Below are 25,774 nucleotides of genomic sequence, written 5' to 3'. Positions count from 1 at the left end.
CACAGACCCCTTCTCCTTAGCATGGCCAAAGAGACCAAGCCATAGGCACCAACTCTTCCATAGCATCTAGCAAAGGCTGAGCAGCTCCTCCACCTCCAAGACATTCATCTCTGCCTACGGTCTGTCTTAAATCCTAATCATCTCGGCTCCTGCCACGGTCAACTACCGGATAAATGTCATCGGGGCCGGACTCTGAACTCAGCATCCCCAGGAACCACCCAGTCATGGGTCAGCGAGGATTTGGGTCATTTTCGGGGGAAAGGTGGATGGAAGAAGCAGCAGGATCGGGGGATATAATTTAGCAGCCAAAGGAGGACATTGTGCTTTGGGGCCATGCAGCACCACCACTTCCATCACTGGTAGTGGCTTCACTACCCAGCCCCAAACGCGGTGGTCCCCATGAGCATTGAAACGCTGGGAAAAAAACTCAGAGAGCAGCAAGGTCAGGGACTGGGAAGCCCGGGGAAGAGCCTCGGAGGGCAACCGAAAGGATGAAGCAGCTGAGAGCTGGAGGACTGGGCCAGGAGGCCATCGCTGGGGCTGCTGTGCTGCAAGAGCCCGGGGATGTACCCTGGGGTTGGGGACGGTTCCCTACATCTGGAGCTGCTGCTCAAAACACCACCGTGCTAAAACCGGCTCCGCTCTCGCCCAGTGCATCTGGAAATAACCCCTGTCTCTCCTCTAGCTCACGCAGCTAAACTGAGCCACCGGATGGGCCTTCTCGCTCCTTCGGATCTCCTATTAGAGGGCATTGTGGAGAGCTTCTCCTACATTCTCTCCCTGCTGAAGGGCTGGATATTTTTAAACTGGGGAGAAAAAAAAACCCTGCACAAAGATGGAGTCAAAAAACAAAGAACAACAACAACAAAAAAAGTAAGATTTGTTGGTTTGGTTTTTTTTAATAATTAAGACTTTCAAAAATAAGAAGGCATGATGCAAATAACACGGCTGCATAAACAACCATTGCTGCGCTGAATGGAAGGGAAGAAGCTGCTCTTCTGAGCTAATTTATGATAAATACAGGGCAGCTATTTTTCCATCGATACTATTGTGCAACGGCTCTGCTCATGGCCCGGCTGAGACGTTATGGTGAGGGAAGGGGGGAGAAAGAGGAGGGAGATGAGGGAAGATTTGGTGAGATTTGTTGGCTATAGGAGCACTTAGCTCCTTTTGGATGCCCAAAATCCAGGGGAGAAACGCTTGGCCAAGGCCGCTGCAGAGAGCCCTGTGCTCCCAGGAGGACCAAACCGACATGCTCATCAGCTCACTTGTTTCCTTCAGTCTCAGCTGATAAAATAGAGCCGGCATCTGCCAACAGCTGGTGAGACCCCACGGGGGAATGTGTCAAGGTGAGACTTTGCAGGCAAGTAGGCGGCTTGGGGCACAGAGCGCAAACCCACAGTAAGTCTTTCAAGACGGACGTTCTACCTTCCATCATACATCTGCACAACGTCTATCAGGCTACAGCACTTTGCCACCCCCGGTGCTGAGCATCACCCATGGCATCACCTCCTTCATCTTTCCAACACGCTCCGCTGGCTACTGCACACCTAGGAAGCTCGCGCCTACTCAGAAACTAAAACCACCAAGTAAGAAGGACACAACCTTTCTACAGTGATCGCTGCATCTGAACATGGCTTGGGGACTGGTGATTTCATGGTGAGACCTCCCCACACACCGCCCTGGCAGCAGAGACCTCTGGTGATGGGGGTTCGCTCCCTCCCACAGACCCCGGGACCATCCCAGGTGAAGGCATTGGTGAAAACTCAGAGAGACTCTGAGGATTAGTGCAACGTTTATGGCACACGTGCGCACACGCGCAGAGGATGGAGAGGGCGTGAGACAGCAGGGAAGGGTTGGGATGGGGAGAATGGGCAGCAGAGGACATGGCTGCTGTGGCCCGGAGTGGGATGAAGAAGCCGGTGCGTGTTAGCGAGGGAAGAGGTGGGATGCGGAGGAGGCAGAGAGCGAGCAGCCATGGAGCATCCTTTGGGACGAGGTGATGCTCAGCCACCTACGTTGAGCTCTGCAGCATCATGCCCAGGGGACCACAAACTGCCCGTGCTCCCCAGCGCAGGGGGCAATTAGCACAAACGAGGGCTCACCCTGCCCTGGCTCGCTCATCCCACTTGGCCTCAGCATCGAAGGCAGATGCGGGTGATCTTGCCTCATCCCCACTTTGTGCAAAACATCTTAGAGTGAGATGCGACCGCATGGCACAGCAAATGCCCCAAAAGCATCACCAGGAGACTCAGCCAGACCAACCTTCTGCCAGCACACTTGGAAGCCGGATTCACCCCCCCGCTCCTGCCCACCTCAGACTTTATACATATGCACGTGTGCAAATTTTAAGAAATAAAAGCACCTTCTTACACGCCCCCACAATTAAAGTAACATCTCTTCCTAGCAGCAATTAGGTTTCTAATCTTCATTTACTTATGCTAAAGCGGTTCAAACACCGGCAAGGGGGAGTTAGAGGAGCAGCAAACAAACCAGGGCTGGTTAGTTTGCAGAGCCTTGTCATGTCTCCAAATTAAAGCTAACTTAGACTATGATTGAATTATTCAGGATGGTTCCTGTCAAGCAATTACGCTCAATAAGGGCCTGAAAACGCAATTTGCTATCATCTGTCGCTTGACAGCTCATCTAATGGGCTCGAGAGCCCATGCAAGCTGATGGGGAGAAGGAAATACCGGCACACTGTATTCAGATGGCAACACCGGCTCCAAGACGCTGCCCAAGGAGCATCTCTTCGGGGAGGTCCGGGATTTGGCTGATGGAAGATGAATACGCAGGGGAAAACGGTCCTGGGCATGGCTGCTTGTTCAGCCGAGACGTCCGCAGCTCCCGCGTGTGGGGCTGGGAAGGGAGATGCTCTGTACAACCAGAGCCTGTCCGCATCCCCGGCTCCGGCAATGAGCCTGGGGAAGGCAACGGGTGAGGGGAAGGACCCCAACCCCAGCCCCTCCGCTCTGCCCGGCCCCAGAGCATCCCCAAACCCGGGGCTTTGGCAGCGCCTTCGGGCGTGAGGGTGCAAAGCAGTGCCGGGGAGAGCGAGAGGGAAAGTCTCGCTGATTAGGTACGCACCGGGGCAAACGGCTAAATTAACAGGAACGAATGTGGAGATGTGCCCTGCCGAGAGGGAGACCTGGGGGGGAGCATAAGTGGGCATGGCCGGGAGGTAGAGAAGCCACTTGTGAAAGGTCACCGCTGCCCATGAAGGGGCTGCCGAGGCGCGGGGGAGCAGGACTCCTCCAGCTCCAGCTCTGCAGATGCATTTCCCCATGGGGGGCAGCTAATAGCAGCGGCACTCCCTGTCCCCAGCAGGCTCCAGCACTAAACTCATGAATCAGCAACATTTCCCCCTTTTTTTCATTAAAAAAAAAAATAAAGGAAATTAAATAAACCCACCGAGAACCAAGAAGCAAACCCTCCCCAACCGAGCATCAGGAGCACTGACCATGCTGACTGGGATCAGAGGAGCCCTGGGGTTAAATTGAAGCCGTCTGCCTCATGGGTTGCCCCTACTCGGAGGGGAACCGGCCCGAGACCCGATCCCATGTGCACGGAGAGCCGCCCGCCGTCCCCATCCCACCGCAGCCGGGCATCCCCAGGGCTCTCTGGGGCTCGGCCACCGGCTCAGCTCCTCCAGCCCTTGCAGAGAGGCTTCACGGGGTGAAACGCTGCAGGGGAAGAGGCTCATTCCCGTCCTGCTGTTGGCCCGCGGCGCCCGCTGCTCCTCTATAGCGCCGGGTTGGGAAGCGGTGAGGAAGAGGAGAACCGCAGGGGGAGGAAGGCACCATCCCTTAACTCCTCCCGTCACAGCCTGGAAGGGACACAACACAGCAGAGTCAGCACTGGGCGCTTCGTCCCACGGCACCGTGGGGTTTTGCAGGGCAGCTCATTGCAAAAAGCCTCCCCAAATGGGTTTGCCACGGAGCGGCCCCCGAATGCAGCAGCACCGTGGGAAGCCGTGCGCTTCTGCACCTCCCCGCCAGCCCGGTTTGGGTTTTCCTGGTGCAGGCAGCTCTCAGGTTTCGTATCGTCTAGAGGAGAAAGGGCTTGTTGGGTACCACACACCTCGCCCCATCCACATGCATGCCAGTTCTCCCAGCAGCAGGATCTCCGAGGGGTTTTTGCCCCCTGTCCCCCTTTGCAGGGATGGCAGAGCCCCCGGGTACCGCAGTCGGCTCATCCCTGTGCGCAGCCGGGGCTCCTGGGCAAGCAGGGACCCCGCGGGGCAGCCGGGACCTAACACGGGAACAGTGGCCGGAGCAGAGTCCCTAAGGAAGGAGGCAGCTCGGATGGAAAGCGAGTGCCGAGCTGAAGCGTCCTCCCTCCCCTCGCGCTTAGCAAAAGAGGGGGCCGGTAATTAAGGGGAAGCTGCCGGGCAGCCAAAGCCGGTGGCAGGCAGAGCGTGGCTCGGTGATTGCAAAAACCTTCCCAAACCCAACCGAGCAATTACACAGCCTGCTGCTTTGGGGTTCATCAACCTTCAGCTTTCCTTGCCCTGCTGCCGGAGCCACCCCGGTGCCTGCTCGGAGCAGGGATTGGTAATTAACTTCCCTCCTGATTAACAGCTTACATTCCGGGTGATTTGGGGGCCACCTGACCACTGGCTTTGTGTTGTTCCCGGGAGACCCTCGTCAGCCCCGAGCTGCACCCGTAACCTCGGGGCCGCCCGTGCTCGCCGCACAGATAAGGAAGCGAGGAGGTTTGGTTATTAGATGCAGGAGGAGAAATCAGCATCTCTAACCCTCGGTGGGGGCCAAGAGGGACGCTTGAAGGGCTCCGAAGTGCCCTCGCTTCTCTCCCTCAGCTCACCTTCCCCCACCCCAGTTTCCAGCCTTCGTGGGCGGGGGATGCACACCAGGAGAAGGAAAAATCCCCCCACGTGCATGCAACCTCTGCATGGGTTGGGCTTTTGGTCCTATTTGTCATAATAGGATGAACTCCAGGGAAGAAAATGAGTTTCTAAGTGATTCTTCTGCATTTTTCCTGCTGTTACCAACAGGCCAGATCCTGAAACCTTGACTGGGGACCCATTGACGCTGCGTTTGCTGAAGCAGAGAGATGTGACTAAGCCAAAGCAATGAAACGGAGCAGGACTCGGCCATGAGCTGTCTGCGGGAGAAGAAGAGACCATGCTCTTCTCCCACCGCTGGAAGCTGCGATGGCTGACGCAGGCTGCAGGTCTGGGGAGGGACCCTGGGCAGGGCATCCCCGCTGCCATCGGTTAAATCTGGGCAAAAGAAGGAAAAATCACCTTCCCGGGAGGGAAAGCTGCTCTGAGTGTGGTGCACAGGTAGGTACTAGAGCCTTGGCTGATGTCCCCGAAGGAGATGTCCCCAAGGTCCTGGCTCCAGCCTGCCCCTAGACCTACCCTGCTTCTTTCCTCCTGGTGTTGGTGGAGCACATCGCCAGGCTCCTCCTGATCATCCCCAACTACTTTCACAGGCTTTGTCACCCCAGCAAGGACAGCCAGCACTGCAGTGAGAGCTGGCATGGGCACAGCACTCTGTCACCACCCTTCCTACCCGTCCTTGCCCCCCCACATGGCATCAATATACCCACAGCTGGTCCCCGTGCTCCCACCGCCAACGCCAGCCATTCAGCTGTGACAGTGGGGTCTTGAGGAGCTGCCTGCCGGCACGGGGAAGGACAGGCAGGGGCAGGGACTTACTCCGCCGACTTCCAGAAATGCCCAGGGTGGGAAAGGCGACGGTTGCGCTTTGGCAGTTTCTCCAGCATGTCCATAAGCTTGGTGAAGGTGGGTCTCTCCTCTTGCTCGTAGGCCCAGCAGAAGAGGAGGATGTCCTGCAGCCACACAGGGCGAGCGCATGAGCAAACCGAGCCAGTCCCTCTCCCACCATGACACCCACGCCCAATGTCCACCTTGCGAGGACCCCGTCTCCATCACCGCGTCCTTGCGAAGGGCTGGGGTGGAGGGGATGTGCAAGCTGAGCCGATACTTGTGCCACAGCAGCAGGACGGAGCCTCGCCGGCTGGGGAGGGAGGGACCCCTTGCCTTTTTGCTGCCAGATCCTGGGCAGCACAGAGTGTTTTTCAAAGGGAACCCTCCACCCAGGGCGTGCACCAGTGGGGCACGTTCCCGCTCCACGCACACGCATACGGGGCTCCAACGCCTGCCCCACACCACCTACCGAGATCTCCTTGCCCATCCCGATCTGGCTGAGGTTGGGCTTCATCCCTCTTCCCACCTGCCAGATTATTGCCTCCGCTGGCTGCGTCTTGAAGGGCCATTCCCGCGCGTGCAGCTCGTACCAGATCGTGCTGTTGGGAGACAGTGGGGGTCAGGGGATGGGGAGGCACCCCGAGAGGGGACATCTGGCCATTGCATCCACATCCACCATCTCTCCCTGCTCCAAAATCATCCACATCCAGATGCTTCATCCCAGATACGACACCAGAGGTGCTCAGCCCTCGTTACAGAGATATCACCTCTCCCATTTTCCGGATGGGGAAACTGAGGCTATCGACTGAGATCAAGCCACCAGCCTGCCGCAGCCCCCAGTTTACACCAGGGAAGAACCTGGTCTGCGGGCAGCATGATGGAGGTTGATGGGAAGCACGAGCAGAGGCACAGGCAGAGCCACCAGCCAGCCTGTTACATCAAGTGGGAATCTCCCGCCGGGCTGCAATAGCGCTTTGCCCCGCTGCCCACAGAGCAGCTTAATAGATGATGCGGGGGGTGAATACATGGTCCAGCTGCCGGGCTGGCGTTTCTCACCCTGCCGCCTGCTCCAGCTGCGTGGGGCAGCGAGCGCCGGGGAAGGACGAGCCCGAGCATTCGCTTTCACTCCGACTTTTTCCTTTTTCTTCTGCAAAAAGCGCTCCAAGCCGCAAGAAGCCGTCCAAGCCACGGCATGAACCATCCCCGGCGCCCTCCCCAGGCGATGGCACACGTGAACCCGCAGCCATCTGCCGCTGCACCGCTCTTATCGCTAAGCCAAGCCCTCCTTTTCGTGAGGACTCCCAAATCCAAGGGAATATCCCAAAACAAGGGTGTCTCTGGCTGAGCTGGCAGCCGCCCCCACGGTCCTCCGCCCCCGCTACTGTCTGGGAGTTTTGCATCCTCGTTTTCCAGCACCCGGAGGCTGGATGAGCCCCGACTCCCGCAGCGCTGGCCCCGATTTCCAAGGCAAATTCCCTGGAGCTGCTTTTCCTTTCAAGGGATGCCATCACGGCCGGTTAAAGCAGCAAAAACCAGGGTTAAAATGGCATTAGGGTGGAAAAATCTGGTGGAGGGGTCTGATAAATGAAGGATCACTTTGAGATAGGGGGGCTCCCTGATTTTGGAAAACAGCTCTCCTGATTTTGGAAAAATATGCACAGTTTGGCTGTAAACCTCCAAAAATTTGAATAATGAGATGCCTGTTGGTGCGGCGGGTGTGGAGTAATCGGGGGGGGCTGGAGAAGGGCAGGTCCTGGTGGCACAGGACGAGATGCTCAGGCAGAAGTGGGGATTTTGAAGGCGCCTCTACGCATCCAATGCGGTTAAATTCAAGTTTCTAGTTGGGAGTTTGGGACTTAATTTTTCACCTTCCCACTTTCAGGTGCAACCAAAATATTTGGGCTGCGTTTCCTGGGGTGCATCCATAGCCCCAGGAGCGGAACTGGAGCCCAAGCAGCGGAACCAGAGCCCGAGCAGCGCAACCAGAGCCCGAGGATGGTGCTATGGAGAGCGGTCTGCTGCTCCATCTCCCTTTGCATGAGAGGACCACGCATCTAATATTAATTATTGCCGCGATCTCTCAGGCTTCGGCGAGCCCACACCGCCAGTCTCAGTCCCCTGCTCCACACCGCTCTCACACACACTTCAATTTAACATTTCTGCCATCTTCTGGAGTCTTTAAAAGATCTTTTCCTCTTGCTGTCACTGATTCTCAAATCCCTACAGCGATGACAATAACCTTCCGGATCATCCGTGAGCCTCCCGGGCTCAGCGGAGGGCAGCAGAAAAAAGAAAAAAGAAAAACGGGGGAAAATCTTTTAATCTTTTAAGGAAACTCATGCTTTACATAAGGGCAGAGCTCACACTCAAAAAAAAGAGGAAAAACTAAGTCTAAGTAACCGACTCTCACTTAGTTCGATATGATCCCTTAATTACTTCTTTACTTTTGTACTAAAGTTATAGCTCGGGGAGGGAAAAAAAAGCCAGACCCTTTCAGCTGTAATTACTGTGGTTTTGATGGAAATATCACCTCTGAGAACAGCCCCACGCACGCTAATCCCCACAGCCTTTAAGGTATCCACGAGAAAATTAATCCGCTAGGTAAAACCCCCAGCCCTACGTCTGCCTCGAGAAAGGTTTTGTCGGGGCGTGACTGGGCTCCTGCCGTAAGGGAGGCTTGCTTTCAGAGAAACGGCAGGAGCGATGAGCTGGTTCGCTGAAGGAGACTCATTGATTCTCCTCTTCTTGGCCGTTTGGCATCTCCTCCCCGCAGCAGCCCCGGCTCGCAGTGGCTGTCACCGCCGCCAGCCCCTCCGCAGCCGGCTAGTGGGGAGAATTGGGGTGTCCGGGGGCTCCCAGACCTGTATCCCCAGCCCTCTGCCTCCCCAGCCGACATCCAGAGCACCTTCTCCTCGGTACCCGCCCCAGGAGGATGGCAGGGGAGAGATTGCGCCAGGCTGGCAACTCCAGGATGCTCTGGATCCCATTGCCTGGAGCCACCCCGGTCCGTAGCCGAAACAGGAGGATTTGGGGATTTAGAGAGGTTTAACTCAAAATTTCCTGAAGCAGGAAGGTGCTCCGAGCCCAGCGATGGGGATTCCGGCAGGCAGCATCCCCTCGGCACTGTGACAAGCAAACAGTGTCCCCGTCCCCTCCCGGCTGCTCAGGGCAGCTCACACCTGACACAACTGCGCCAGTTCTCTGCAGCCTGCCCACTCCGCGGGGACTCACCCCAGTGCAAAGACATCCGAGTGCTTGGAGAAGGGCAGCTTGTCCTCTTCGGTGTCCGGTGAGAGCTGGCGGATGATCTCGGGGGCAAGGTGGCACAACCAGCCGTTCTGGATCCGCAGCTTGTTCTCCCGCCTGCCGAAACACGGAGCCGAAGCCGTGGGTACCGCGGGGGGGGACATCACCACCGCACCACGGGCGAGCAGCCCCCCAGCCCTCCCACCCTCTCCCCAGGACATTTAAGCCTGGTTTTCCTTATGGCATCACTGCAAAGTCGGGTTTTAACCCTGATCCAAGAAATGCCGGCACAGTGGCTTTGTGCCTGTCCCTGCCAGGCAGCAGGGCACAATTTGGGCACAGGATGGTGGTGAGGGGGAGCTTCAGCTCTGCTGGGCTGATGATGGGGATGCAGGATCTGCCGGTGACCGTTGCACCAAAACACCTTAAAAGAGCGGGGGACAAAGCATTACCTGGGGTAAATCCCACCAGCATTGACACCTGAGCTGGTCCCGCTGTGGTTTGAGCAGGAGGTTGGACTGGGGACCTCTAAGGGTCTCTTCCGACCAAACCCACTGTATAATAATGGCCTGAAAATCAGTGCTTTCAGGTGTTTGGCCCCAACCAGCCCCTCTAGCCCACCTTCATGTCCAAGCCTCCCACGCCATCGCCCATGGGAGCAGCCTGGCTTCGTTATAATCACCTGCCCCACGATATGTAGTGGCCGATCCTCGCTGTGACATTGCTATTAAATCCCAGGCTGCCACCAAGGGATTTCACTTCATCTTTAATCCTCCTTGCCAGCCCCTCAGCCGTCTTTTCATCTACATCCTCAAGGTCCTTTGGTACAGCAAGGCTCCTTTGGCCAACAGCTGATGATGACATTGGTTGCTTCTTCATCCTTTACATCCTCCAGCAGGCACCTAGGATGCACCGCTGGCATAAAAAGGGTCCCCGGGCAGGGAAATGTGCAGGGACTGCTGGTGTGGAAACACATTAAGCAACTTGATCGCGTGTCCGAGCCCAAATTCAGCAGCGTAGTTCTGCAGGAGGTAACAAAAACTGTCCCATGTCACGTCAGGCTAGAGAAGGAGGAGCCCACCATCTCCTATCAAGGAATTTCTCCCTTTCTGTGCTTGGATGCCCTCCTGAGGATGGCGATGTGCAGGGGTAAGGGATGGCTGTGGGGCTGCTGGGGCCAAAATCCCAGAGCCCACGTCCCAGGGGACACCATCCAGGCACGGGCATCTCCATCCACCCCCGAGGCAGGATGACAAGCTCCCACTGCGATCGCCGATTCCTTGGCTGGCTTTTCCCTCCGCGGTGTACAATCCCAAGATGACACAGTCCGGATCCTCCCGGCCACAAAGCTGTCCCCATCCCCAGGCATCACCCTCGGGTCTGGCAGCGACTGGAAGAGGAACCCCCTCCCTAGGGAAGGATGCTGTGGTCCAGGGAATCGCTGATTAAGCCTCCATCCATGCCCCCTCCGGGGTCTCAATGGCTCCTCTTCACCCTGCTGCGTCAGAGCCACTGCCGCAATCAGCGGCTCCGGCGAGGCACGGATCCTCTGGCCCCGGGAGCACTTTGGCGCAGGGGGGAGGCTTTCAGCTCCCCAGCCAGCTCCCGCCGCCATCCTCCAGCCCTGAGCGGCTCTTAATTACAAGCCGGCGTTAAGCACCGGGGCAATTAGAAAAGACGCAGAGGAGCTTGTTCATCCTTCCCTGTGTCTACAGTCTCCGTCTCCGGGCAGGCAGCGGGGAGCAGGACGCAGCGGGCGGCACTCAGATCTGCTCCACCACCCTCAGCAAGACTGGGATTGCACCAGGGGCTTTTATTTTTGCTCACACAAGTCGCCCAGTGCTGTGATATCCCAGGAGCAGTGTTCAGGCTCACCTCGGCATGCTCCGGGGACCAGATTTGGCTCCACAGCTCCCGTGGGAGCCCAGCCTCATTCCTCTGCAAAGCTCACGTATGCCCGAGCAGGCAGCTACGGGTTTATGAGCTTCCAGCAACGAGGGCTGAGCTTTAATGCAATCCCAAACGTGGTTCAATTACAGCAATTTGAGGTTTCATGACAAAAGTTTACCTGACTTCATAACCGACCTGGCCACTTCCACTAGCAGAAAGCAGCACAACCAGCCAAGTGTCTTCTAAACCCACCGAAGGACAAGCTAGCCCAAGGCAAAAGCAAGAGCAGAAGAGCTCTTCAGACTACTCAAGACCCACCTCGCACTCCTCCTAATTACAGAGCAGCCCTACCAAGCCCAATAACTTCTAAATAAAGGAGAAACAAATCTGATTTCGCCAGGATAAGACACCGGATTATGAAATCTCTGCAGAAAGTATTTTAGTTGCGATAGCCGTCTCTTTTTTCAGCAGCGCAAGCGTGTCACAGCACGGATGGATGCTGCAAACTCCTTGTGCTGGACTCTTTCATGAACTGAAGGTGAGCCTGCTCTAGGAGGACGAGAAGGATTTTTAAGCCATGTCTTTTTTTAACTCTAGCGAAAACAGGCCAGTTTGTAGTTCTCATTCATATCTGAAGCAACACCACCGTCCTTAACTTGACCTGCAAAAATTTGCTCTCTTCTCCATACACGCTTGCCCACGCAAGCCTCCGAGGACCCAAAACTGGGCTCTATCGTTCTTCTCCCTCTGAGAGAAACCAGAACGAGCAAAAAACCCACCCTGAAAAGGGAAATCAGACACTTGCTGCTTCAAAATTCATGGTGACCGATGAGTGCGGATCCCCAAAGCCTTCTCTCAGCTCTCCACCAGCAGAAGACATGTGTGCCACCAGCAGTCCAGGGCAGCCACACTGAAAGCTCCTTAGGGCAGAAATTTCCCCGTTTTCTCCATTTTTCCAGCAAAACACTGCTCATTTCTGTCCAGCCTTGCATTTCTGACCATCCTTCCTCTCCTGAGTAATCTCGTGGACTTTACCCCCCAGGTGACACCCCAATCTTGAGCAGAGATGGCCAAGATGGCCACGCATTGGTCCACCCCATCGGACACCCCATTTCCCCAGCGTCTCGTCTCTCAGTTTCTCTCCAGAGCATCTCTGACCTTCATAGCAAAGGTCCCTGGCAAAATTTGGCCATTTTTGCCCAAATCCTTTTACCACTGCTGGAATGAGCTGCAACCTCATCCTGGCAGGACCTAAGTCCCAAACCCCCTGCCCAGCTGCTAAACCAGAGCCAAAACCCACTTCTCTGCTACGGGGGGAGCAGCAGGACTGCTGGATTTCTTGGGCTTCCTAAGCTTTTGGCTAAGTTTGTGCTAAAACCAGATTATATTTATACAAGCGGAATGGGAAGGCTGGCTGCCTGGCTCGCCGCGAGAGGCGTGGGATGAAGAGAGGCGGCCATTGCCTTTTCTTCTAATCCTTTGACCTCATCACACGGGAATTAGACAAAAAAAAATATAATTTCCAAGGTGCATTTTATCTCCTGAGCATCTTCACCATAAAGTGATGATTGGCCCTGACAACCTCTCCAGCGACAAACCCCATCACGTGGGGTGATGGAGACTGAAAGGACCAGAAGGCGGAAACCTGCCGGAGCTGCCGGCACCGATAACGCCGCACTTGGCCTGTGCTGTTTCTAACACAAAGGTTTAGTGAAAAGCGCTCTCCCTCCGGGAAAAGTCAGCAATGCTCTTTTTTTTAGTTTTAACAAAAAAGGAAAATATAATCTTTGTTCTTTTCTCCCCTCTTCTGTTTCCTTTTCCCCCCAGCTTTGCTTTTCTTCCTTTCCACAGCTGCTGAAACTCTTTGCCCTGCCGTGCCTACAGCTGGAAAACCTCCCAAAGCACTGGAAAAAAAAACATTTAATAAGGAACATTTACCAAATGGGCTGGATTCCAAACCCAAAGAGACCAAAAAATGTCACAATGCTATAAATGTCCCTTGGCTTTCATTTTCTCTGTGTCTTGCTCCATGTCCTGGCTCGGCGCAGACACCATGGCCAGATGTCTGCAGCACCCAAAAGGTCACCAGAGCGGCCGGGGGACAGCCATGGGGACGGCACCGCTTGACCCGCTCTGGCTGCACCGCTCATCAGCCCAGAGGCAGGAGGTGAAGCAGATGCGGTGTTAGGCAAAGGCCAAGGAACGAACCAGCTTGGCTGGCCCTGGTGAAACAGAGCCCGAGGAGCATCTCCCGGACAGCTGCAGGGTGGTTTGGCCATGGAAATGATGCATCCCATAGGAATAGGTTGGGTCCAAGAGACCCTGCCCAGGGCCAGGTTCTGCCTCTCTGAACCAAACTGCCAGAGACTCGCACGCAGCATCACGCTCCTTCCGAGCAAAAGCAACTCTGCCTTTAAACACTAGGTTTAAAAAATAAAGGAAACCAAATCAAATCAAAACAAGCTGCGACTTCTGCACCCAAGGAGCAGAGCAGTTCGTTCTCACCGCTCGGTGCTGAGTCCAGACCCACCTCGCTGCCGAAACCCCAGCCCTGCTCTCGCCACCCCTCTGGGGCTTTGCACTGCAAACCCAACGCCGGCGTTGAGCGTGGAGCTGCGTTTCAAGGGAGCACCGCTCGTGGGGCAGAGGGGTTTCCGCAGGAGCTACACGTCTTGGTCCTTTCCCAAAGCAAGCCTCCTCAAAAGCAAAATCCCGGGAGGTGAGATGGTGAAAGCCCCGGGGCAGTCCCAGGACACTCAAAGGCACCTTGTCTTCATGTCTACCGAGGCTGCAGACCCAGAAAGGCACTTGCAGAGGAGGTTTTTGGGCTCCCTCCCTGCGTTTCCAGCTCAAAGGGGAGCTCTAGGGCATGGGGAGGAACGCCGGTATTTCCACCACGCCATGTCCTACCTGCCAGCTTGGAGAACTCCCGAGATGCTGAAGAGGCCAAAGTCCGTGATCACCACCTTCCCGTTATCGTAGAAAACATTTTTTGACTTGAGGTCCTTGTGCAGGATCCCCTTGGCATGCAGGTAGCCCATTCCCTAGGATGGAAGAGAGAGAAAAATACCCCAAAACTGAAAAAGCAGCACAAACAGACAGGATAATGCCAGAGCAGGGGCAGCCCCACGATTGCCAAGACGGGGAGAGCCCGGCTGCGAGCATCCCTGCGCCGCGGTGGCACGTCCACACCACCGAGCTACGGCTGGGCCACAGCCAAAGGCTGCACGTCCCCAAACGTCCCTGCAGAAAGGGCAGGTGTCCAGAGGGTCCCTGGCCTGGGACAGGCATCGGGTGGTGCTCACGGAGGGCGATGGGATCGTGGTGCGGGCGTCTCGGCTGCGACGGCGCCCACTCATCTTCCTGATTAATTGGTTATGCAAGAAAAATTAACAGCAAACCAAACTGGCAGTTGCTTTCCTGAAATCTTCTGCTGAGAAATTGATGATGATGATGTTTTCGCCTTCGTTCTCTTTTGGGGCTGGGAGCAGAAGGGTAATAAGTCAAAGCTCTCCATCACCGCTCCCGCATACCCTGGCTGAGCCATTAGTGCTTCCTATGTGCACACCGACACCATTAGCCTGGAAACAAGCGCCTCGCAGGAGTCCTGCCTTAATTCTTTTCCCCTAGGAAAAGCTACTTGGTGGTTAATTAAAATTATTGCTAATGATGCAAAAAAAGGCCATGGGTGGGAAATCCAAACTCCCCTGCACCTGGCTGGTTTAGCATCGGCAAATCAAGCAGACTGCCGACAGCTCCATGTGGCGGACGTTCAGCGCGATGGGATAAGCGGCTCTGGGAAGGGGGAAGGAGATAAAAGCCATTTATCCTGACTTCAGCAGGGCTTTCGATGCTCTCTCACTTTTCATTCTCATAAGCAGTCTAGGGGAATTTGGTCTAGAGGAAGCTACCAAAGGATAAATGCCAGACAGGCCAGCAAACTGTTGCTTAAAAGCAAATATCAGCTGTCCATCGCTGACATGGGAGGATTTATTAACTGGCTTTCCATGGGGGTCCATCCTAGGTCTGATCTTTTCACGTATCGTCATTAACCACGCAGGCAGTGGAACAAGAATATATTTTTAAGCTTGCAGCCAACGTGGAGCTGGGAAGCATGATCCTAATTCCGAAACGATATGGAAAAATTGGGAAAGCAAGCTGAAAAACCCACAAATCCTCTAATGCAAATGCCCAGGACATGGGAGAAACCCTGAAGGTACCAAGGACTCACCAGCAGCACAGACCTGCAGGGCTTGGCTCCAGGGGCAGCGGGAAAGGCTGGGGGCAGCCAGGGACAACGTGCTGCTGGGGACAGCAAACACCCCGACCCAGCAAGTCATGGGGGTCTACTTGCGCCCCTCAGCAAGGAGCCACCCTCCAGCTAAGGGATGCTGGAGGAAGGAAATGATTCGGGGCCGCAGCTGGCCCCAAGATGCCACAGCTGCAGCTGTGGGAATGCCGGAACCATTCCAGGCAGCGGGATTAATTAGGGGTCTCTGGGTCCCAGCATATGAAATAATGATGAGGTTTAAAAATCTGCTTTAAAATGTCACTGTCACCTTCACAAAGTGCCAGGGTTGTGCAAGGAACAGCGTTCCAATGCCGTGAGCCTGTTCCTCCTGCAAGGTGCAGCGCAGGGCCCCGAGCATCCATGGGACAGGATGAGACCCAGTGCCATGGGGATGCTCTGCAGCCCCCTCCCATCAGCCAGGGTTGATGGGAGCTCAGAGCAGGCAGCAGGGACTTTGCACCCATGCTCACACAGCATGGATGGGAACGCATCTCCCATGCAATTATCAAACACAGCCCAGCCTTTGCTGAAGGTATTTCTCAAGGAGCTCTCAGCAAACCCAAATCCCTCGTCTCGCTCCGCGGGGTATTGCACAGATCCCACTGCAAATTCCAGCCCCGCCGCCTTCGCCCCCAGGATGATCTGTGAGAAAACACTCTCGGCCCAGTAATGCCTTAATTTGCTCGCTGCCCGGCGTGCGTGAAAAGCCAGCTCCCTCTGCCGGCTTCGCTTCTTAAATAAATTAACTTTTGCCTCTGGAGGATCATGGCATAACGAGAGCCCTTGCACCCACTAATCCAATAAGCTTAACGGCTCTCCTATCGCATAGGGGCACTCAAAGGATAAAGTCAAACAACTGCTGCGACTGGCTAGTGGAGCCAAAGTCTCCACCGTGGTCCTGCCTCCAGCTCCTCCGGGCGATGCTGTCCCAAGCCCAACTAAACCAAGACGTCTGGGTTTTCCTTTGCTTCTCCACGCCAGCCACCTCCAAGTCCACCAAAATATCCTTAACATAGAATCATAGACTCATAGAATAGTTTGGGTTGGGAGGGACCTTTAAAGGTCATCCAGTCCAACCCCCCGGCCATGGCCAGGGACATCTTCAACTAGATCAGGTTGCTCAGAGCCCCGTCCAACCTGACCTGGAATGTTTCCAGGGATGGGGCATCTACCACCTCTCTGGGCAACCTGTGCCAGGGTTTCACCACCCTCATTGTAAAACACTTCTTCCTTCTATCTAGTCTAAATCTCCCCTCTTTTAGGTTAAAACCATTCCCCTTTGTCCTGTCACAACAGGCTCTGCTAAAAGTCTGTCCCCATTTTTCTTATAAGCCCCCTTTAAGCACTGAAAGGCCGCAATAAGGTCTCCCCGGAGCCTTCTCTTCTCTGGGCTGAACAACCCCAACTCTCTCAGCCTTTCTTCATAGCAGAGGTGTTCCATCCCCCTGACCATTTCTGTGGCCTCCTCTGGACCCGCTCCAACAGGTCCATGTCTGTCCTGTGCTGAGGACCCCAGAGCTGGACGCAGCACTGCAGGGGGGGTCTCACCAGAACAGAGCAGAGGGGCAGAATCCCCTCCCTGGACCTGCTGGCCACGCTGCTTTTCACACAGCCCAGGATACGGTTGGCCTTCTGGGCTGCGAGCACACATCGCCAGCTCGTGTCCAGCTTTTCATCCACCAAACATCTGCTGATGGTTGACACGGAGAGGTGGGAAGGCAGAGAAACTGCTCCTCCTGGTGCACACCAGCAACGGGCCATGTGTTCGGGGCACAGCACCAAGGCGGCTGCGGCAGCGGTACGATGGACCTCTCCTGTGAGCAGGAGCCACTGGGTTAAAATCCCTCTGGTGTGCAGGGAAAGAGGGAGGGGGGCTCAGCACCCAGCTTTGCCTTCAGACCTCTGTTAATTCCTATGGGGACCTGGGTCAGATCCAAAGTACAGGTTGCAGCAGGAGCACCCAACCCCGTACTCCCAAGGAGGAGAGGACGCGGGAGTCTGGCTGCTGGGGCTACAACCAGGTCTACATGCATTCATGCTGATCTTCAGCAGATTTCATGGGTGATGTTCTTCATAGAAATGCTTTCACCTCAGAAATCCAGTGATGCTTCCCCCGTGCTGGCGATGCCTCGCAACACCATGAAGAGTTTGAGGTTTCTAACCCGTTCCTAATGCACGTGCAGCTGCAGAAGACAGCAGTCTCTTAGCCTAGTCCTCAAAAGCCCAACCCACACGAAGCAATGCAGCCCGCAGGGAGAAAGGGGCTGAACTGAGCCATTACCTCCCGCCGTGAACATCTGGGAGGCAAGAACCCTGAGCACAAGCGCGGTGGTAGTCAGGGGAAAGAATATGAGGCAAACCTATGTGATGCCTCAGACGTTTGCTCAGTGGGAAAAATCCATCCTTAAAAAGTGGAAAATACGGCTCAAAAATAGAAACGAAGCAGAGAGGCCCTCAGCTGTCTCAGACACCCCGAATTCAGACCATAGCTTCACCGCTCCAAGACGCCCCTTGCAACGCCAGCTCAGCAAAGTGGTTAAGCCTACGCTCAACTGTCAGCTCCTGCCCAGAGCCCAGAGACTTTGGGGGAATTTAAGGAATTTACTTTAAAAACAGCACGCACTTCGCTAAATCTGGGTGTAAATAAACGCAAAATAAGCAATCTAATAAGAGGCAGCATAACCACAGGCAGGGGAACGGCACCCATTCAGGATATACTGCAGAACATACCCTCTTTTATAACATGGATTTGAATATTTAAGGGCGTTGAAGATCTGCCAGAAAAACTACTTTTTTTTTTTTTTCCCCATAGAAATATGTTCAACGTGGGCTCAGCCCCAGATGATTTGGTCTTACTGTGGGCCGGAGGTGCTGGCTGACCTTGAGCAGGGCACAGGGTCAGTGTCGCGGTCCCACGGTAGGACATGCCAAATACTTTTGGTATCGTTTGATGTTAAATATGTTTGGAATCACAGTACAACCCGACTCTGGCAGACGGCTCAACATCTCTTGGGAAAACGAGCCGTTGCAGACAGTCATTGGGAAGCTTTGATAGCTCAGGACCCAACTTCCCAGCCACTTGACCCTGGACGTGCGGATCCTCCGCAGCATCTATTTATACGGTCATGTCTGAAGTGTCGAAGATGCACTTTGAGTCCTCTCTGTGAAAGGAAAAGCTTTTTTAGCTCTGAAAAATGTACGTGTGCTCTGCCTCGCGGCACGCACAGCTCCCTGCCACAAGCACCACGGCACTGACTCCTCCGGGCGCCTCGGCTGCGGGGATGCTTTCACTACAGAGACGTGGAAACCCCAGACCAACTGCAGATTATTTTTTTTTTTCCAAGAGGAGAGAAATATCCAACTAGCAACTCACTCACAGCAGCAACGCTGCACTTAAACACCTGCACTTCCAAGGGGGAAGAGGAGCTGCGGCCAGGATGAGTCCCAAGCTCACCGCTGCATGGGGAGCCCACGGGAAGGTTTGGTGCCATCCCAGTTCAGCTCAAAGTGGGTGAGGGAGGTCTAAGAGACCTGGATTTTAAAGCCAAGAGGTGCTACCCTGCCCAGCCTCCTCGGCTTCTCCACTCCTGCTCCCCGGAGCGGCTCGGCCGGGCTCTCGGCCGGATCCGGACGCCCATCGGTGCCGAGCTGCCCTCACACCATACCATACCTTCACAATTTCTTGCGCTATCTGCCTCGTCTTGTTGACATCCAGGACAATTTTGGCATCTCTCACCACAGAGTAGAGAGTCCGTCCTTTACACAGGCTGAAAGAACAGGAAAAGGGAGAAGATAAAAACACGGTTTATAAACCCCCGTCAAGAAACATCCCCAAATTATAAAGGCAGCGGCTGTAGCAGGGAACTATAAATAACCACAAGAGTTTTGGCTACATCTCAAGGCAGATTGAAGATTAAGCAAGGAAACTGGGGGGCTCCCCAGTTTGGCACTGGGAGGGAGCTCATGCTGCTCCCCGGTGCGTGCTGGTGCCATCACCGCGGTGCCGAGCCCCCTAAGGGGTAACCTGGGCTGGTGCCCGGCTGTTCCCCGCATCCCAGCCACGAGCAAACCACCTGGTCCTCTTGTTTCAGATTTTTTGTGCAAAACTGGCCACGGCTCCCCGCCTCTTCCTTCGGAGGATACAATACTCACAGATGTAATATGAGTCAAAAGAGGAAAGACAGGGAGGAAAAAAAACAAAAAACCCCCATGCACTGTACAATGTCCTCCAATTTTCCTTCTCGTACCAATTACAGTAAAATCTATTTACAGAGCCTTAATTACCAAAAGCAGCTGGGGGGGGGAGATATAAACCAATTAAAAATATATTGACATTTGAATATCATAATGGAGTACGTGGGTGGATGCTGCCTCGACTCCCGCCCACAAAAAAGGGCTTTTTTGCTTTTCTATATCCACCCACGCTCATTACAGGCAACTTTAGAAAGATGAGACTGGATACCTGGGCCCGGGAAATAAAGCACCCGACACGCATCTCGTTAAAGTGGCTTCGGCAACCACAGACGTTAATTTGATCCTGTTCTAGTTAACAAATAAAAAATTACAGGTTTTAATTCCTCTGCTCTCCCCGCCCCGCTGCATCCTCGCTTGGCTCCACCACTTTCCCCCTGGCCCCTCTCCTCCAGCCCCGGGGATGCCAGCACGGACCGGCCTGGATTTGTCCCCTGGGAAATAACGGGTTTTGCCCTTTTTGGATGGAAATAACCAGCCTGAGCTGTGCCTCCTTACAAGGGTGGAGGAGCATCACACCGAGCAGCCCTGGGTTGGCCTGGGTACCGTGTTGCTCAGCTGGGCAGAGGGAATGGTTCAGACCCCTGCCTTGGGCGAGGAAGAGGAGGCACGCCAAGGGCAGCGATGCTCGGCACAGCCCTGCGGAGGGGCGAGAGCCCAGCCCCGTGGCGACTCCCCTAGGCTGCAAATCCAGAGAAATCAGAAAAGCGATGTTGCAGTAAAGCCCTGCTTTTATTTTTTTACCCCGAGGCCGGCTCAGAGAAGTACGGTGAGCCAAAACCCCTGGGAGGCCGCGCCGTGTTTTCCCTGGGGACGCTGAAAACAGCAACAGCAATCCCCCCAAACCGCAGGGCAGTCGCCGTTCCCCGCCGTTACCGCATGTCCCCTGGCCAAGGCCATCACCTCGGTGCAAATAAGGTCCCCGCGAGCAATTAAAATATGATCCAGAAAGTGGAGGGAAGCTGAGCTGTCGGCAGCTCTTTGGGGGATTGAACTGATTGGGATTGGGATAGCGCTTATCGGGAATAAACCTTGTTTGCTTCTTCAGAAGCCCACGGATACAAAAGACGTGAGCCAAAAAGCTCCGTGTCCCTCCACGGGCAGAGAGCACAATTTTCAGGTCAAGCAGGAATGGGACCGATCCAATATCGGTTTTGGAAAGACAACAGCATCCTTCGAAGCACTTTGTCGCGGGTTGCATTGGAAATAGCCTTGCCAGACGCAAGCGAGCCGTGGCGGGGAGTTCAGGGCATCTTCATACCCATGCAACTGCCTCCTCGGTAATGCTTTTCCTTGCTCGGGTGTCTCAGACATCCCTGGGCACACCAGCTAGACTGGAAACCCGAGGCACCCGCAATTACAAACACTAACTAAACCAGCCGCTTCCTATCTTCTGCAAGAGTTTGGCTGCAGTCACAGAGAAATACGAATTTGTCTGAAGATTAGGATCCAAGCACTGGAACTGCTACTCAGAAATAAGTGATAAAGAAAACCCTTGGGTTTCTGCAACCGGAATTAAAGGGTGCAAAATAATGACGGACATGACTTCTCTTTCCACCACCTTTCCAGTATGAAGTTTTTTTGCACTAATTTGCTAAATAAGCCTGTAAAGCTTTAAGCTCCACAATGCAACCGAGCCTCCCATGACCTGCCTGCGCACGAAGGAGTTCCCCCAGCCCTCCCCACTCCCCAGCAAACGCTTGTTTTCCCCCAGAGAAAACCATTCCAGAAAGTTTCTTGTGGTCTGCATTAATCATGAATCGACATTGCAAACGCAATGAATAGATTAGCGCTGGAAGGGGGTTTGATTTCAGCCCTACAGTGGGTTAAGATCAGCTGTTTTCCTGGAAAAGGGTTGGTTAGAGAAAAACCCTCAAATTTCTCCCTATCTGAACTGCAGAGACAACCCCAGGAGCACAGCCTGGCGCTTTCTGGCGAGATGCCCGTCCCTCCGCTTCATTTACAGAGGGACCGCATTAAAGGAGGCGGATGGATGGACCTGGCGCCAACCCCGGCACAAGGAGAGGACCTGCCGCTCGGACCCTGGCTGGTGGTACCAGCACATGGCGAAGCACCACGGGCGTGGGACATGCCACCACTGCTCCTCAGACCCCGGGAGAGCCGGCGAGGCAGCCCAGGTGCCTCTCTCCTCCCCTCGATGAATAACTCCTCCGAATGAATTCAACTAGCAACCGCCGCACCGGTATTTGTTAGAGTTTTCTTGCTGGATAAGGAGCTGCCAATGCAGAGATAAAGCCCGGTTGATACCTATTATGCAGCACCTGAGCCCATTCAGCCACCACCTGCAGAACCTTTTCATGGTAGAGCTCAACAATTTCGCTCCTTCTCGTTCCTCGTCTGCCATCAATCGTTCCCCATTCGGGCAGGAGCGGCAGGCACAAAGCGTGGCTCCCGGAGCATGCACATCATCTTCTGCCTTTCCGCTTCAAGTCGTCTACGCTGAACCGTGGCATTGAGATACCCAGCCGGCTGCGAGCGAGCGATGCTGCGGATCACAAGGCCAGAGACCGCCTACGCTTAACACCAGAAACAAAGGCAGACGATTTGCGTCTTCAGACAGATCCCAGCTTATTCACCGCTGAAGTACGTATTCATAAACAAATATTTCTCTTCTCCTCCTAAACCTCTCCATCCCACCCGTTGGCAGAGCAAGGAGGTTGGTGACATATGCCCCGGCGCCCTGCGGTGACCAAACCCCAGCCAGAGCCAAGGGGCAGCAGGGACAGCCCGGATGGGCAGCTCGGGGAGATGCAGAGGTCCATCCCGGGGTTCCCAGCATCCAGAAGTGCACCTCAACCCACGGCACAACCTCAGCTCGCAGCCTTCCCCCCACCAGCCCCTTCAAAAGTCCCGGCCCCGTGGCCCCATCCCGCTGCAGATGCAACTCTCTATTCAAAATGAGTTTTTGAAGTGTTCATCCAAGCAAGCCAAATCCCAAATTGCTTTATAAACACTCTGCATTTCACCAGCGTGGGCTGAAGACATCAGCAATGGGAGCAAAGCCAAAGCGACTTGCAGAGGAACAATTTGGGAGGGATGAGTGAGGAAGAGCTGGAGCACTGCCTCTTGATATTTTTGCCATTCGATGTGAAAACAGCCTCATCCATCCCCCACACATTGGGGATTTTTTCCCTCCCCCACAATATTGACGGTCATCGTCTCTATATTGATGGCCATCACCTCTATAGGGTTGAAGACCTCAGCCTGGCTCCCGCTCAGGAGCAGGAATAAATTGAGAGCTGATGGTACGGCAGTTGCACGCAGGTTGCGATGCCATTACTTACGGGTGTTTTGTGCTTTTCTTTCCTCTGCCCAACCATCCACACAAATGCCCATTAAATTAAATAGGATCATTTGAACACCCCAAAGTGATAAATGCCAGACCCCAGGAAGCTCATTACTTGCTAGTATATTGATTTATGGGGAAGCAGCTCAGATACCATGGTGATAGCCGGCACTATACACCCAGGGGAGACACAGAAGGAGAGAGTGGGAATTAATAATAAGTACTTTAATATAAAAATATCTCTGCTAGCAGGTTACATCTGTGCTTGAGGAAAGACAGAGCAAAGGAGGGGCTGCTCAGATGCTTCCACATTCCCCATCAGTTTACTGATTTTTAGTATTTCACAGAAAAGAAGAAATCTTTGGGGGATATTAAGAAAGATATGGCCACAGCAACCAGAGCCGCTGAGCGGGGAGTTATTTGATTTCATTTGAGCAGGACTAGCCACGGCAGGGAGGGGAGGAATGAGTACTGCACACCTCTGCACGTGCCGGAGTTATTCGGGAAGTTTTCAAGTTTCCACATATTGGCTTGTTTTTCTCTTTTACCGGCATCTGGTAATTGTGCTTTTGAAACTAGACAGCCACAAATGTGTTTCACAAAACGGAAAATTAAACAAGGCTGGAAGAGCAGCCAAGGGAGAGGTTTGGGTTAATTTTTATCCCTGGGCTTTGTTTTCCTCAAAATCAATAAGAAATATCACACCCTTGACACACGCTCTCCCTGCCACACCGGCATGAGCGAAGCAGAGCAGAGGCATCATTCAGCTCGAGCTCCCCAATGCATCTAAACACCACCCCAAGGACAGCGGGGACAGCCAGGGGTGACAACTGGGGTCACGCCAACATGAGCTGCAATGAGCTTGTTAGGTCTCAGTCTAAGGAGAAAGCTGGCAAGTGTCAGACCTCACACCTATATATATATATATATACACTTTTTTCTCCCCTAATAAAAAGGGGGGGACACGTGTAAAAAAGCTTTGCTGGTTCACAGGCCAGCTATCCCCACTGGGATGCCAGTGGCATCCAGTGCTATCGGGGCCCCAGGTCCCCCCAGCCCTGCCGAGGGATACTCAGGACTGGTTTCACTGGGATTTACCACCCCTGAAACCTCCCTGTGAAGCGAAGCAGCTCTTCTCTGAGCCACACAGACCCAGCGCCCTGAGATTTAGCGTGGAAATCTTTCAGCCCCAGGACTACAACTTTTATTTCATGTCCCTCCTCTCTGCTGTGCCTGCTGGCAAGCAGGGAGCCACCTTCCCCTCTGCTCTCATCCCTTTCAACAAAAGCAACATGTGGTTTCCTTCCTCCCCGGGCACCGAGAAACTCCATCCATCCTCACTGGACCATGACCAGGGAGGAAAGCAGCAGCCGAAAGCTTCGCGGCAGCGCAGTGCCATGAAATGCTGGACCGGGAGCCCGCAGACCTGATGCCGAGCATCAGCATCCATCGGCGCCTGGTCCCTCCGGAGCCATCCCGGTACTTTTCCCAGCAAACTCCACCTCCGAATTGAACCCTTACACAAGTCTCTCAAAGCAACCCCAACAGGGGCGCAGGGAATTCATTACCTGCCACGAGCAACGTTTTTGCCCACAGCAAAGCCCAGGTCCCCAGCCCGGAGCTTGCAGCGACCTGGCTCCCACTTCGCATGGAGGAGCCTCTGCAGAGCAAAATTAGCGTGGGGAAATAGAAAAACCCTGAAGAGATGATGCTCCCTTCGTCCCGCATTCGCTATCTCCGCCCGATGGAAGCGCCGACCTTTGATGGATATTACTTAGGAAGCAAAATTTTCCTCCCAGCAGCTGGCATGTGAGATAACTACAGCCAGCGCAGCCAAACCGCAAGGGCTGGAGGAGGAGGAGGAGGAGGAGGGGGGGGATCAGCCTTCCCGAAAAGTAGCTCCAACTCCATCGCAGCTTCGGAAAAAACAAGTTATTTAGAAAAAGCAAACTCCATGCATTTTTATTTGGAGGAGATAGTGTCAGAGGAGACGAGCTATTCTACAGCTGCAGGGAAAAGAGCGAAGACACAGGTGAATGCAAAGCAGCCACCGGCCCCAGCGGCTTATCTAAAGCCCCGGTTGCAAACAAGTCATCCGAAAATACTTGATGCTTCGGGTGGCACTTGCTGCCTTTTGAAAGGGTGCGCTTGTAATCGGCTCCGAGAGGGCTGGCTGGGTGTACGGGGATGTGCGAAGGCGCTTTGACCTCTCCTTGCCTTTGAAGGAGCCTAATATATTCTCTGCGCCGTGACCCTCCTGCTATCTTGAACTTCAGGAAGGAAAAGAAATTTTTAAAAAACCCTTCTTTTGAAGAGAGGGAAGAAGCAAGTCTTTTGATCGAGACGGCTGCTTCACTAGAACCCAACGCCACTTTGGAAGAGTGATAATAATTATTATTAATAAAAAATTAATAATGCTGCCGCAGGAGGGATCTATTTCCCTGGGCAGCCTCCTCTTTGGCTGGGCAGGAGGATGCCAGCACATGGGTCCCCAGCAAACAGCCCTCCCGGCCCCAGAGAAGATCCCCGGCATTGAGGATGCTCAGAAAAAATAAGGAATCGTGCTGAGATGTCACTCGATAGCGAAGGGAAGACTTGGTGGGACCATCTCTCAGCGGGGCACTTAATCACAGGCTTCCCCTTAAACACCCACTTAAATCCCTTCCTCTCTAGTAAAGTGCTTCAGCGCCGAGTCCTGCTGCGTTAAGTACTTTCCCCAAGAAGTCACGGCCAAAGTAGAAATATTATGGCATTTTGAAACACTTTTAAAATACAAAGGCGAACTTTCCCCTCAAGCATCCCCTGCCAGAGGAGCGCGTTAAGGCAGTGCTAACGAACAGCCGCCGGCGGGGATTTGGTGCTACAATGGGTAAGAGAAGCTCAGCCAGCACCGAAGCCGCCAGTTCTTATTTCAACATCAAACACCCCCGCAGAGAGATCAAGCCGCTGCCTTTCCCCATCCCTGCCATCCTCTTCGCTCGGGATATTTCGGCCTCCTCCCCAACCCATCCCGCTCCGCAAGCTGCCAAAAGCAACGCTGTCTCCAGGCGGAAGATATATACTCGCTTAACGTATATATTAATACACATATTGA

General features: G+C 54.3%; 1 protein-coding gene across 1 annotated transcript in view; it reads right to left on the bottom strand.

The window, feature by feature from the left end:
• Positions 1 to 5,679: 5,679 nt before the first annotated feature.
• Positions 5,680 to 25,774, bottom strand: part of KSR2 (kinase suppressor of ras 2) — an 82,769-nt gene continuing 62,674 nt past the window's right edge. The window contains exons 15-19 of the mRNA XM_075167232.1: positions 18,793 to 18,889; positions 13,742 to 13,875; positions 8,927 to 9,058; positions 6,165 to 6,294; positions 5,680 to 5,817 (exon numbers count right to left, since the gene is read on the bottom strand). Of these exons, the coding sequence (XP_075023333.1) occupies positions 5,680 to 5,817; positions 6,165 to 6,294; positions 8,927 to 9,058; positions 13,742 to 13,875; positions 18,793 to 18,889 (631 nt within the window). The remainder of the gene's footprint in view (positions 5,818 to 6,164; positions 6,295 to 8,926; positions 9,059 to 13,741; positions 13,876 to 18,792; positions 18,890 to 25,774) is intronic.

The sequence above is a fragment of the Calonectris borealis genome, chromosome 18 (genome assembly GCF_964195595.1).
Source record: "Calonectris borealis chromosome 18, bCalBor7.hap1.2, whole genome shotgun sequence".
In the NCBI taxonomy this organism is placed as follows: Eukaryota; Metazoa; Chordata; class Aves; order Procellariiformes; family Procellariidae; genus Calonectris; species Calonectris borealis.
This window is presented reverse-complemented; position numbering and strand designations above follow the sequence as displayed.